The 12,366-nt window shown below is 45.8% G+C and overlaps 1 protein-coding gene across 1 annotated transcript; it reads left to right on the top strand.

Moving 5' to 3' along the window:
* Positions 1-7,583: 7,583 nt before the first annotated feature.
* On the top strand, positions 7,584-12,043 carry LOC135976705 (immunoglobulin alpha-2 heavy chain-like). Its single transcript, XM_065573831.1, has 5 exons — positions 7,584-7,928; positions 8,739-9,050; positions 9,876-9,986; positions 10,388-10,434; positions 11,108-12,043. The coding sequence occupies exons 1-5, from the start codon at positions 7,706-7,708 to the stop codon at positions 11,201-11,203; spliced, it is 789 nt and encodes a 262-aa protein (XP_065429903.1). The 5' UTR covers positions 7,584-7,705; the 3' UTR covers positions 11,204-12,043.
* The last annotated feature ends 323 nt before the right edge of the window (positions 12,044-12,366 follow it).

Below are 12,366 nucleotides of genomic sequence, written 5' to 3'. Positions count from 1 at the left end.
ATCTGTGGGGCAACATGCATGACAGAAAAGGAGGACCAGGAGGTACTGAGAACCCCATTCAAAATCTTACTCTGAGAGCCAGCAGAGCAAACTGGGAGAAGAATGTTTCTTTGCCTCTAAAATCTATTAGAGAAGAAATTCAAGTTCAGACTGGGTAACAGCGTGATGTGTGTGTGTATTGTGCAGTCTGCTGTGTTCTAATTGGATGCCCATAATAAGACCCTCTTCTGACTGCAATTCTGCTTCACAGATGATTAAGGTCAGATGGGATTAGCATCAATATCACAGTGGTGAATGAAAATTGTTAATCTTGTGATTTATCCCTTTAAATTTCAGAGGGTTTCCTGGTCCTGCTCCCTGTCCGTAGGGAAGTGTGTAATCTGGGCCTAACAACTCTCAGTCTGGAAAGAGCCAGCCTAGAAAAAGATGAGGTGAGTTTTGCCTCTCTGCCTTGCGGAGCAGCCTGCTTCGTCTCTCTCTGGTTTTGGTTTTACTGTGTGTTATCTAAGAATAAAAGTCGTGTTAAGCTGCAACCCTCCAGCAAGAGTATTTCATGTTAATTTAACATCTCTGTTTGTATGATGTGAACATAACAATCGCCAAGAGGCATTTCACATGGAAGTCAAGGTTTCCCCAAGATTTTAGCAAAGGATGGAAGAAACCAGCAAACAGGCTCATTGGGGACCATGGAAGTGGGAAAATTAGCAAAAATAAAACGTTGTATGAGTTTTTAGTTATAACTATAGCTAAAGGAAAGGGCTGGGAATGGGGCCTACTGGGAAAGCAATGGATGGAGCTAGAGCAGGGGTCCCCAACGCGGTGCCCACGAGCTCCATGGCACCCGCCGGGGCATCCATGTGCGCCTGCCTGCTGGCCGCCAGACAAGCAGCCGCCAAAATGCCTCCGTGAAGCGGCAACGTCAAGAAGCGCTACCGCCGAAATGCTGCCAAATTTCGGCAGCATTTCGGTGGCGACGCCTCTTGATGTTGCCACTTCACGGCGGCATTTCGGCGGCTGCTTGTCCAGCAGCCACGGTCCTCGGCGGGTAGTCGTCTGGCGCCCGCCCCACGGAAAAGGTTGGGGACCACTAGGCTAGAGTATATGAGTGTGGTGAAGTGACACCATGTGGGACAATTCAGGGCAAAAAGTGGTTTAGGACACTTACTTCAGATATACGCAGAATGCATGTTCCCTCGCGTAATGTGCAAAATTGTTTGCGAAGGGAGCAAAGTGAAATGCCCACTAAGATTCCAAATCCATCCCCTCTAAACAGTTTTCATCAACCAATGGACCAAATTTGGTGGTGAATCCTGGTCACGTGCCACCTGAGGCATGTTGCACATGTGCTAAGAAGACTGACGCAGTCTGGAAAACAGCCGATCCGCAGAGATGACCGTACTTGGATATTAAGGCTGAGAGTTACAAAGCCCCATCAGGGATTAGGTTGCCAAACTCACATTAACTGAGCATCCAAATTGCCGTTTCAAACCTCAGCCTCAATAAAACCTTACTGCAAATCAGGGCCAGAGCCTTTGCTGGGCCCACTCTCCTGTTATCCCAAGTTGATCTTCCAGACGTATCTAAACTGGCCCAGCCTGGAGGCTGCTCTAAACTACACCAGGCAGTAATGACTCCCAAGGATCCATTTGCCAGCTGGGGAGATCCCAAGTGCAGCATGCGCCGGCCACACCCTACATGCCAAGGGTTGTTGGCTGCAAGGGCTGGCTCTGCTGCCTTTACACCCCCGGCACGTGTAGCCAGTTTCTGCTCCCTTGGTGTCATGGGAGCAGCACAAAGGGACCAGGGTGGGGGCCAGGGTTTGACCCGTATCTCAGTGATACCTAGCTCCAGGGGAAGTTGAATGTGGTGCAAACACCTCTCCTGGCCTAACTGGTTCACTGGGACTTCAGCACTTGCTTGAAGAGAGGAAGGACGGTGCGGTTGTCAAGGTGTTAGCCAGGGACTATGGGGCTCTCCGTTAAATCCCTGCTCTGCCACAGGCTCCGTGTGTGACTTAGGGCTGGTCACTTACATCCCAGTGACTTTCAAAGGATTTAAGAGCCTTAGTCCAAAGTGGGGCTTTGCCTCCCAAGTCACTTGGGGCTTTTGAACACGTTACCCCAAGTCTCTCTGGGCCTCCACTCCCCAGCTGTAAAATGGGGATAATTCTTCGTACCTCACAATGGGGTGATCAGGATACATAAGTACAGAGCTAGATTAAAAGAGCTCTGCTGAACTGGGGGCCTAGTGCCATAAATGTGCATCCCCGATATCAAGGTCCTGTATATCAGGCCAATCAACTCAGCTAGAATTCAGGCTACGATTTTGGCGTGGTGTTCATGGGAGCCACAAATCTGAGGAAACTCCATGACCCCGTGCAGCAGCGGCTCCTGGCCAGCGAGGCTGGGCCTGGCTCCTAGGAATGGACATTGTGACCTGGCCCACATGGTCTCGGTGTCACTCATCTTTGGCACTTCTGCCCCTCCATTTGCTTCTACGGGGTTGGGGAGGGAACACACCAAACCTAAGTGGCATTGTGCCCATATGGGCCAGATCACAATGCCCCGAGCTGGACCCAGCCCCCCGGGACAGGAGGTGCCACTGCAGGATGAGGGTACGGGGGTCTCGCCCTCCAACCCCCCATCTTTCCCCTGCTCCCGCTTTCTTATAGCTGTTTTCTTGTATCTCTCTGCCTGAAATTTATTACAAATTTTCATGATAAAATCATAGCCCTAACTGTAATTGTTACAGAAATTTAGCCAAATTGTGGTGGAAGCACCTAAATCACATAGGAGCCTAAATCTTGTTTTCAAAAGTGATTTAGGCACTTGGAAGACTAAATACCATTGATTTATTTTTCAGTGGTATCTAGGGCCCTCAGAACTAGATTTTCAAAGGTATTTAGGTGCTTAAAGTTCCAGGTAGCCAACTAGCAGCGTTTATAGAACCAATTGGAAATAAGGCACCTAAGTCATTTAGGCATGTTTGAAAATTTACCCTAAAGACTATTGCCCCCAGTCACACTTAACTGATATACGTTCATTTTGCATTTAATCTTCTCCAACGCAAGTCTATTAAAATCCAGGACAAAGAGAAAGCTACTGTCATTGTTTTGATTGATTTTTATTTCTACATTGTTTTCTAAGAAAGCAAATTGAAGCTGATCTTAAGAAAACCGCAGGCTACAGGACATAGAGCCATGTTTGCTGCAAAGGAGCAATGGTTTTAAAAAAAGATCAAAACCTGTTTGCTCGGATAATTGCACTTGCTTTTGTGGTCAGTTTCTACCCACTTATTTTGATGCTTTTGTTTTGTTTGTTCGCGGAGCAAAGAGCTGGGGCGGATTTCTTCTTTTCAGTTCTATCCCCCTGCTTTTGGTTACCGAGGAAGTGTAAATTGCTCCCCCAATTTATCTGTAGCTAATTATCAATAAGGTAATGTGGATAATTAGCTGTATCCACTAGGCAGTTTTGGACTGAGACTCAGGAGAGTTGGGTTCTATTCCTGTCTCTGCTGTGGGGTGATCCTGGGCTGTCAGTCTCCCTCTCTGTGCCTCAGTTTCTCCATCTGTAAAATGGGGATAACGATACTGACCTCCTTTGTAAAGCACTTTGAGATCTACTCATGATAAGCCTGGAATTATTATTATTATTATAATAAATGAGGAGCCAAACATGCGCAGGTGTCAAAACGACCACAATCAGGAATTAATCATGATGTATTGTGCTGCATGAAGTGTTTGCAGTATACCCACGATGCCTCTTGTTAGCCCAGAGTTTGTGGGCTACAAGGCCAGATCCTGTGTTCCTGGTGCACCCAGCACTGTTCCACTCAAATCAATGGGAGTTTGGGTGCACAAAAATGCGGGATCTGAACTGCACAATTTGGAGGCAGGTGACCAGGGCCGGCTCCAGGCACCAGCCGAGCAAGCTGGTGCTTGGAGCGGCAGCTTGTAGGAGGTGGCATTCCATCCAATCCTAGGGCGACACGGCCGCTTTTTTGTTGTTGTTGTTGTTCCACTCTGGCCGCCCTATAGGGGGCAGCGGCATGGAGGACGGGAGCGCCCTGCAGCAAGCCCGGCAGGGCAGCCCGCGTCCTTCCCTCCCAGCCGACTGGAGCGGTGTGGAGCCCTCCTGGTAGGGGGCACGGCGGGAGGGTCCCCGTGGCAGCGCCCCGCTAAAACCCTGGCTGCCCCCCTTCTCTCTCTCCTCCGCTCCCTCCCCTTAGGCCCGCTAGCCGGGGCACATCTGCAGGGCAGGGAATCCCCCTGCACCCTGGCTCCGGCCACACCGTAGGTTGTTTTTTTTTTTTTTCGCTTGGGGCGGCCAGAAAACCAGAGCTGGCCCTGCAGGTGACAAAGCTTGAGCTGTTCTGAACTCTGGAAATTCAGCCACAGAGCTCCTTGGCCACTGTCCCGTTTGGGTGATCACTAGAGCTGGTCAGGAGTCTCTAGAAGAAACATTTCTTTGTCAGAAAATGCCCATTTGTTCAAATGCAGATTTTTTTTTTTCATGGAAAAAGAGTCGGTTCTGATGAATTTCTTGACGTGGAAAAAAACGTTTTTCAAAAATTGCAAAAGGAAAAATTCCAGCTCCCCAGTTCAAAATGACGTCCTGATTAGAAGTTTACGGTAATTATAGTTGTATGGTCAAAATTCCGTTCGCCCAAACCAAAAATAATTTTCGGTTCAAGAAAATTTTTGAGATTGTCACTTTTCATTCTAGTTCGAGACAGTAACATTTTTCGATATCTTGAAAATGTGTGTGGGGTGGGAAATCCATTTTCTGCCCAGCCCTGGTAATTACATGAGTGTAAAATTGCTCCTGTAGCTGCCGTTGGCTACATGGCTCCTTTTCACTTCCTGCCCTAAGGCACTGCGCAGTGCTGCTGTGGGGCTGTCAGACAGCTGTCCCGCTCCACCCCCACAGTGTCTAAAGAGATTTGTAGATACACTGTAAGAGCCCAATCCTGCCTGGTGCTGAGGCACCTGCTGTGATGTGCTGGGCACCTGCCACACTCAGCAAAGTCAAGGAGAATGGTGGGTGCTTAGACGCTGTTAGAGTCAGCATCTAAGTTCAGGTTTCAGAGTAGCAGCCGTGTTAGTCTGTATCCGCAAAAAGAAGAACAGGAGTACTTGTGGCACCTTAGAGACTAACAAATTTATTAGAGCATAAGCTTTCGTGGACTACAGCCCACTTCTTCAGATTCATATAGAATGGAACATATATTGAGGAGATATATATACACACATACAGAGAGCATAAACAGGTGGGAGTTGTCTTACCAACTCTGAGAGGCCAATTAATTAAGAGAAAAAAAACTTTTGAAGTGATAATCAAGCTAGCCCAGTACAGACAGTTTGATAAGAAGTGTGAGAATACTTACAGAAAAACTTCAAAAACAGACTCCAACGAGAGACTGCTGAGCTAGAATTGATATGCAAACTAGATACAATCAACTCCGGTTTGAATAAGGACTGGGAATGGCTGAGCCATTACAAACATTGAATCTATCTCCCCTTGTAAGTATTCTCACACTTCTTATCAAACTGTCTGTACTGGGCTATCTTGATTATCACTTCAAAAGTTTTTTTTCTCTTAATTAATTGGCCTCTCAGAGTTGGTAAGACAACTCCCACCTGTTTATGCTCTCTGTATGTGTGTATATATATCTCCTCAATATATGTTCCATTCTATATGCATCCGAAGAAGTGGGCTGTAGTCCACGAAAGCTTATGCTCTAATAAATTTGTTAGTCTCTAAGGTGCCACAAGTACTCCTGTTCATCTAAGTTCAGTTCCTTATTTTCGCTGGGAACCTTAGATCAGTAAATAGGGCTTTGTGCCGTTGTCAATCAGTGTTACTGTGAGGTTTATAGCAGGCCCTTACAGGAACTGGGCTGGGCAGACATTGTACTCGAATAGCGGTATGATTTCTATGGTCTTATCTGTACAACCACTGACAACATTCAGCCTCTTAACAGCGAGCCTGGGGACCTGATTCTCATCTGCATTAAGCCTCTTTCCACCATGGTAATGCCCAGGGGCCTGGAAGTGGGTGTGAGTGTAATTTCTGCTCCTCTAAACTCCTCTTTACATTGGTGCAAAGGGGAAGCTGTGTCAATGTGAGTAATGCCCTTGGGCTAGAAATCAGGCAGAATCTTGGCCAGTCCAGTCATCCTTCGTTAGGTCAAACTCCTGCTTCCACTTAACATTGCCTCAGTCAGGGACTGCAGGATTTAGCCCAGGTCACTCCCCAACCATGGGAGGCAGGGGAGGGACAGGAAGAAGGAAGATGGACCCCGGCCTTCGAGAGCTGCCTGCAAGGAGTTCGTGACAGATTGAGCCTCACTCTGCCAGGGGACTTGCAGTCAGTCAGTGCAGCCTCAAAATGCAGTCTAAGGAGACATGGCCAAGGTACCTAGGGAATCTGGTCTTTCTTCAGTCAACTGCTCTGATAATCACTATCCCATGTCTCCCACTATGATCAGCTGTTTCAGAAAGAACATTAACCGATGTACCTTTAATTTTCTCTCCCAACTTTGTGTGGCCCTAACAGCTCTCTAACCAGCCCCATTCAGTTCATTTTCAGTCCGTTTATTGCTAGATCCAAGGGTATGGAGGTGAGGCGCTTAACTTCCACTGATTCCACTTAGCGATGTTTGAAAATCCCTCTAGGTGCCTCTCTGCATTTATAGGCACCTAAATACCTATGAAAACTGGCCCTAAGTCACTTTTAAAAATTGTATTGTTCATTGTCTTATTTCTCCAACATGTCAGAGCTTTCAGTTTGATGATTAAAGGTGCAGTTAAAGTCCTCCAAACCTAGACTCCAAATTTTGTTACAGGTCAGTGTTGTAGCACCAAGAAATATGGTACAATAATGGCCCAAACATGGAAGGTTGGGGAGAAACTTAGTTCTTATGACTATCCCAGCTAAGTGAATTCCTTTGAAAGCCAGTGGGACTTGTGCTCCAAAGTCATGTGGCTTTGTTTATACAGCTCATCCATAGAGACACTGTGCCATATCCTATCTGTTTAAAAATTGTTTTTGAATCATTACAGTACACCCCTGTTCCATGGGAATGCAGAAAAATTCTACAAGAAATTCTGTCTCCTCTGTAGATTCTTTACCCCACCCATCTAATATCTATCACCACAGCACATCCTCCTTGGAGGCGTTCCTCACTGGACATAACCGAGACACTGAACCCAGTCACTGCAGCAGTGCACTAGGCATCAGCCTTTGGGCCAGTGTGTCAGGATTTTGTTCTACTTTTTTTATGAAAATGATCTTTGCCGAGTATCTGGTTTTATCTTCCTTAGGTAAAACTTCTGCATTAAGCTTTGGAATTGAGAAATCAGCCTCTTCAATAGGGCATCAGAATTGAATATCATATGTTTGGAAACTTTAGCTGGATTGTAATTGCATTTCCATTCACTTGTACAAAGTTATAGCCATTTTTTTTAGCATTTAGGCTGCAGAGCGTAGATGTTATCAGATTAAGTAATTTCTATGGCTGAGCTATCCAGTCCATCTGTGGCAGTTGGAGACCTGATGGAAACCTACTCTAACAATATTTTACTTCTCCAGTGCTAGGAGTGCAGTTATTTCTGTACCAGACTCAGCGGATCCAGTTTGTTGAAGTTAGTGACACCGCAAAGATCCACTGTTCTTCCAAAGAGAAATTGGAAGGAGGAAGTAAAATGTTTTGGTATTTGAGAAGAGAAGGTGAGACCATAACATGCATTAAGAGCTGTTTGGATTATCAAAATCAAAATGTAAGTAAATTTGCTTGCAAACACGAGACACACAGCTCGACGCTGGAAATCAGCAACGTCCACAAGACTGACTCTGGCATTTACTACTGTGCATATATAGACAGCAGCTACCTGCTTTTCGGGAATGGATCCACACTGATTGTTGGAGGTAAGGAACCATATAGCTTGTTTAAGGAGACTAATAACCGATTGACAAAGCATATTTCATGTTCTTATTAAAATGTGACAAGATACCACAGCTACTGATGAATGGTTCAAAGGAAAGCATGCTTTAAGCGAAACAGATCAGCTAAACATTAAATGCTATGGGTACAGAAGGGATATAATACACACACATTTTATAATTAAAAATGTCAAAAGTTGGAAATGCCAAAAATAAACTATTGAAGTTTCTTGGAGACTGTTCAGGGCACCCAGGTTGGGAATATTTCTAACCTAAGAGCCATGACTGCATGAAACTATATTTTGAATTAATGAAATGTTTATAAAAGTGCACACAATTTTCCTCGTGGCTAGTGCAGATAATATATATATATATGTATCCTAATTAGTGGTAGTGTGATGATTTACTATTTCCTTCTTCAATAGATTTGTATTTTTGAATTCATGACTTAGTGACAAATTGTCTGCAGTGTTGTTGTACCATGTTGGTCCTAAGATATGAGAGACAGGGTGGGTGAGATAATATCTTTTATTGGACCAATTTCTGTTGGTGAGAGGGACAAGCTTTTGAGCTCACACAGAGCTCTTCTTCAGATCTGGAAAATGACACTGAATATATTTGCCAGACCTGACGAGGAGCTTTGTGTAACCTTCAAACTTGTCTCTCTCACCAGCAGAAGTTGGTCCAATAAAAGATTTTACCTCACCCACCTTGTCTTAGTGAAAGATTAACATCTTTAATCAGACTTCAGCTTATTTGATCATCACACTGAATTCTCCACCTCCTTCTGCTCAGACAGTTATACCAACAGCAGCTGGGTGATGCTTCTGGTCCCATTTCCACGTGGCACTCAAGTCACTGGGACAGTGAATCTGGCTTGTGTGATCCATGGAGTGTCCAGCCCAGTCCATGTTTCCTGGAGTGTTTCTGGGGAGCTGCAGGAACAGGGGCTGACGCGCTCACTGAATGCAAAGAATGGATCTTTAATGCTCATAAATCACATCAGCGTCCCCATGGACACCTGGACCAGTGGGAAGATTTTCACGTGTGAAGTGAAATTCAACTCTTCTGGCAAGAGTGTGAAGAAAAGTACCAGGTATCCTGCAGGTGAGTAATATTATATTTGAGGCTAAAGGAGACTCAGATGTGAAATACGTGTGAATTGGCCACAATCAGAGCTGCTTCTACGTAACTTTCCATCACAGAAAGCTGGAATAGTCTATGTCTTAGTTAGAATTTCTCTAGAGAATTTGGTTAAAGGTAACGTGAGACGATACAGGGATCACAAGACAACATAGCTCTGATTTCTAGGGCAACTTTCACTCAGATTGTACATATGAATCCCTGTAAAGAGCTAAATAATAATCAATATCAGAAGTAAACGGGAATTGAGACATTTGAGAAGACATGCTCTCCAATGAGATATGCAAAGTGATGGAGAGGTGATGACATGAGGAGAGACCTACAGGGAGGATTTTATAGATGTGCAGAGAATTTTGGGAAAGGAAACAAGGAATTGCAATATTCACAAGACAGTAATTTTCTATGGAAACTTTCACACAAGCTGTATCTGTAAAACACCCTACAGAGTTAAATGATGAGCAGTGTCAGAGGGAGAAGGGAACAGAGGCACTTGAGGGAGAAGAGAGCTCTTTTCTGGTGAGATGTGGAGAGGTGAGGAGAGAGCTACAGGGAGGATTTTGTAGATAGCAGGAGGTGCAGAGAAGATTCTGATTGCAGGAGAAAACATCAGCCTAACGAAAAGGACAAAACACAGAGACTGAAAGGTGCTGAAGGCTCCTATAGCCTCGCTCCTTAGGGGTTAAGGCCCGTGGTGAAATGGGGATCAGGAGGGAAAAGCTGGATGTGGTGGCATCACGACCCTCTTGGCTGAAGTCAGGCACGCGTGCCTCTTTTTTGCTTCCTCCACAGCCCTTCCCAGGGGGTGCTCATATTACATCATGCCCCTTGCGGCTGGTGCTGGTCTGCTGCTGCTATTGGTGTCTCTGAGCCTCGTCTGGACCCTCTGCCCTTCTACTCTAGGTAAGAAACACAGCCCAGCCCAGACACTCTCCCACAGAGAGAAATCCTACTCCCCTGCTTGTAACTGTCCTGTCCAACACATGAACATGCTGCAAATGTCACAACTGCCAGCACTGATCTCAGAATGTTTGTTTTCTGAAACTTGAATTTCCTGTGTCGGGAGAACGGCTTTGTTCTCCGTGACAAAGGGAGCGATGTAGAAAGGCTTCTACTGCCCATGGCCCAGACACCTGGTCTATAGTTCACAAAGAGCAGTAGCCTTTCTGATGAGCCTCTCTCCATGTACCATGCATGGTGGTGCCCTGCGCACCCACAGCTCGGATGCACCATTAGTCAATGAACTACAGCTGGGAGAGTGACCGTGGAAGAGGAACTTTTACTGTTGTCTTTGTTTGTTCCAGGATTCCAGCCCAGGGTCTCAGCACCCCCAGCTTCAGAGGAGCACCAGGTACGGCTCTTTGCAAACTATCTCTGTCTAAATCAATGTGTCTGTCTCAGGCTTTTCTAATCCATCAACTTCATATATTTGGCACTTAAATTGATTGTTCCGGAAGGAGGAGGTGAAAGTGAGATCTAGCTTTTGGAGTAGCAGAAGGGGAGCACAGAGTTTTACTGCTAACTTTGCTACTAAGTTAATGTAGGATAGTGGGCAAGTCACTTAGTGCTCTGTGACTCAGTTTCCCCTACATAAATAGTGGATAACAAGACTTATGATGTTTTATTGGTTCTGACTGTGCCCTTAACAGGGTTTTTTGTACAGCTGGGAACATTTCTGGCACTTATAAGATAAAGAGCTGTAAGAAATTATATTTGTAAGGCACATGAAGATTTTCCAGTGACAGGTTCTAGGGGCCTGATCCAAAGCTTGGTGACCTCAGTAGGAGTCTGTCCATTGACATGGGGTTTGGATCTGGCAAAATGTTGTCAGTAGCTGAGTTCTTAAAGTCAGAATCCAGCGCTGGTTTCCATTCTGATAACATGCACCATTTACAGGACAAGCAGGAGAATCAGAGATGAGGGAATTTTTCATCTGGCTAAATTCACTTGGAGGTTCGGTTCTGTCTCAGCTTGTCCCTTCATTTTACAAAGAGGGGCTAATTTTACTCACTGTTGCCAAACAGGGTGGGATCTTATACGCTCATCTGGATTTCGATTCGCGGAATCGCAACGGGCGCACGATGCAGCGATCGGCTAAAGGGGAACATGTAAAACCCTGAACTGTCTAGTGCAGGGGAATCCACACATGGGAACTGATGGCTGGTTCTCTGCTGATCGGACGTAGCAGCTGGAAGAAGGCTCTGTCCGTCTCTGTCTCCTTTCTTTTTTTGTTTTCTCCAATTCTCTGTTTAGAATATAAAGGTCAGAAGATCCCCACAGGGTCCAGCCTTATCAGGTGGGAAATCTCCTTTTGGGATATAAAGGCATCACGGTATAGATGACTTTACATATCACTTGTGTATTCGATTGGACGCTCTTTGGGGCAGGGACTGTCTCTTTGTTCTGTGTTTGTGCAGCACCTAGCACCATGGGGCCCTGGTCCATATCTGGAGCTCATGGAAGGTTGGGCAATACCATCATCATCCATCTGCAGAGGGACCCGGACACAGCTGAACGCCTGCAGCTTCCCTGCACAAAGAGTGAGGCCGGATGGCAGAAGCCTGCAGAGAGGACGTGCAGCCCCTGTATATGCCACAGCTCCTAGCTCCCCTGATCATCGGAGGCGCATGCTCCCTTTGCAGTAACGTTATGTGGACATGCAATGGGATTTGGAACTGGCAAGATGGATACAGGAGAAGCTGGAAGGGATGAGAGTCTCTCCCCAGGCCAGGGCCGGAGCTGCTAACAGTGTTAATTCTAGAGACTGCTGCTTTTCCCCAAGGGCGAGATCCACAGACCTCCATGTGCCAGCCCCTCTGCACCATCTAACAATAACAACACGTTATCAATGACTGGAGCTCTCCTGGTGCCTGAGCCTGCACGCGCTGCCTGTTTACATCACAACTTGTTATTCAAGCTGTCATTCTGTCACTCATTAAAAAGAGACATGAACCCCATTAGTGATGTGTGTGTTGCCTTTTTACCTGGTCAATGCATCAATCTGTTTATTGTTTAATAAGAAAGGTGATCTCTTCAATCCTTTGGGCCCAATTCTGCTCTGGTTTGCAGCAGTGTAAAACTGGAGGAGCTCTGTTGCAGTCAGTGGAGTTACTCCAGTTTTACACCAGTATGTCTGAGAGCAGAATCCAGCCTTTTCTGTCCCACTTAGCAGCTGTGTTTCTTTTGAAGGACGATACAGCAAATGTGCAACACACCACTTGTTACAGACACATCTTCACATATGTTAAGGGCTGTTTCAAAGAGGACGGTGATCAATTGTTCT

The sequence above is a fragment of the Chrysemys picta genome, chromosome 20 (genome assembly GCF_011386835.1).
Source record: "Chrysemys picta bellii isolate R12L10 chromosome 20, ASM1138683v2, whole genome shotgun sequence".
NCBI lineage: Eukaryota > Metazoa > Chordata > Testudines > Emydidae > Chrysemys > Chrysemys picta.
This window is presented reverse-complemented; position numbering and strand designations above follow the sequence as displayed.

Bases quoted from the DNA above. Each gene is read 5' to 3' on its own strand.
- LOC135976705 (XM_065573831.1), top strand. From the start codon at position 7,706: ATGTTTTGGTATTTGAGAAGAGAAGGTGAGACCATAACATGCATTAAG. The intron at 9,987-10,387 runs GTAAGAAACACA...TGTTTGTTCCAG, and splicing joins CCTCTGCCCTTCTACTCTAG to GATTCCAGCCCAGGGTCTCA. The intron at 10,435-11,107 runs GTACGGCTCTTT...GTTGCCAAACAG, and splicing joins CAGCTTCAGAGGAGCACCAG to GGTGGGATCTTATACGCTCA.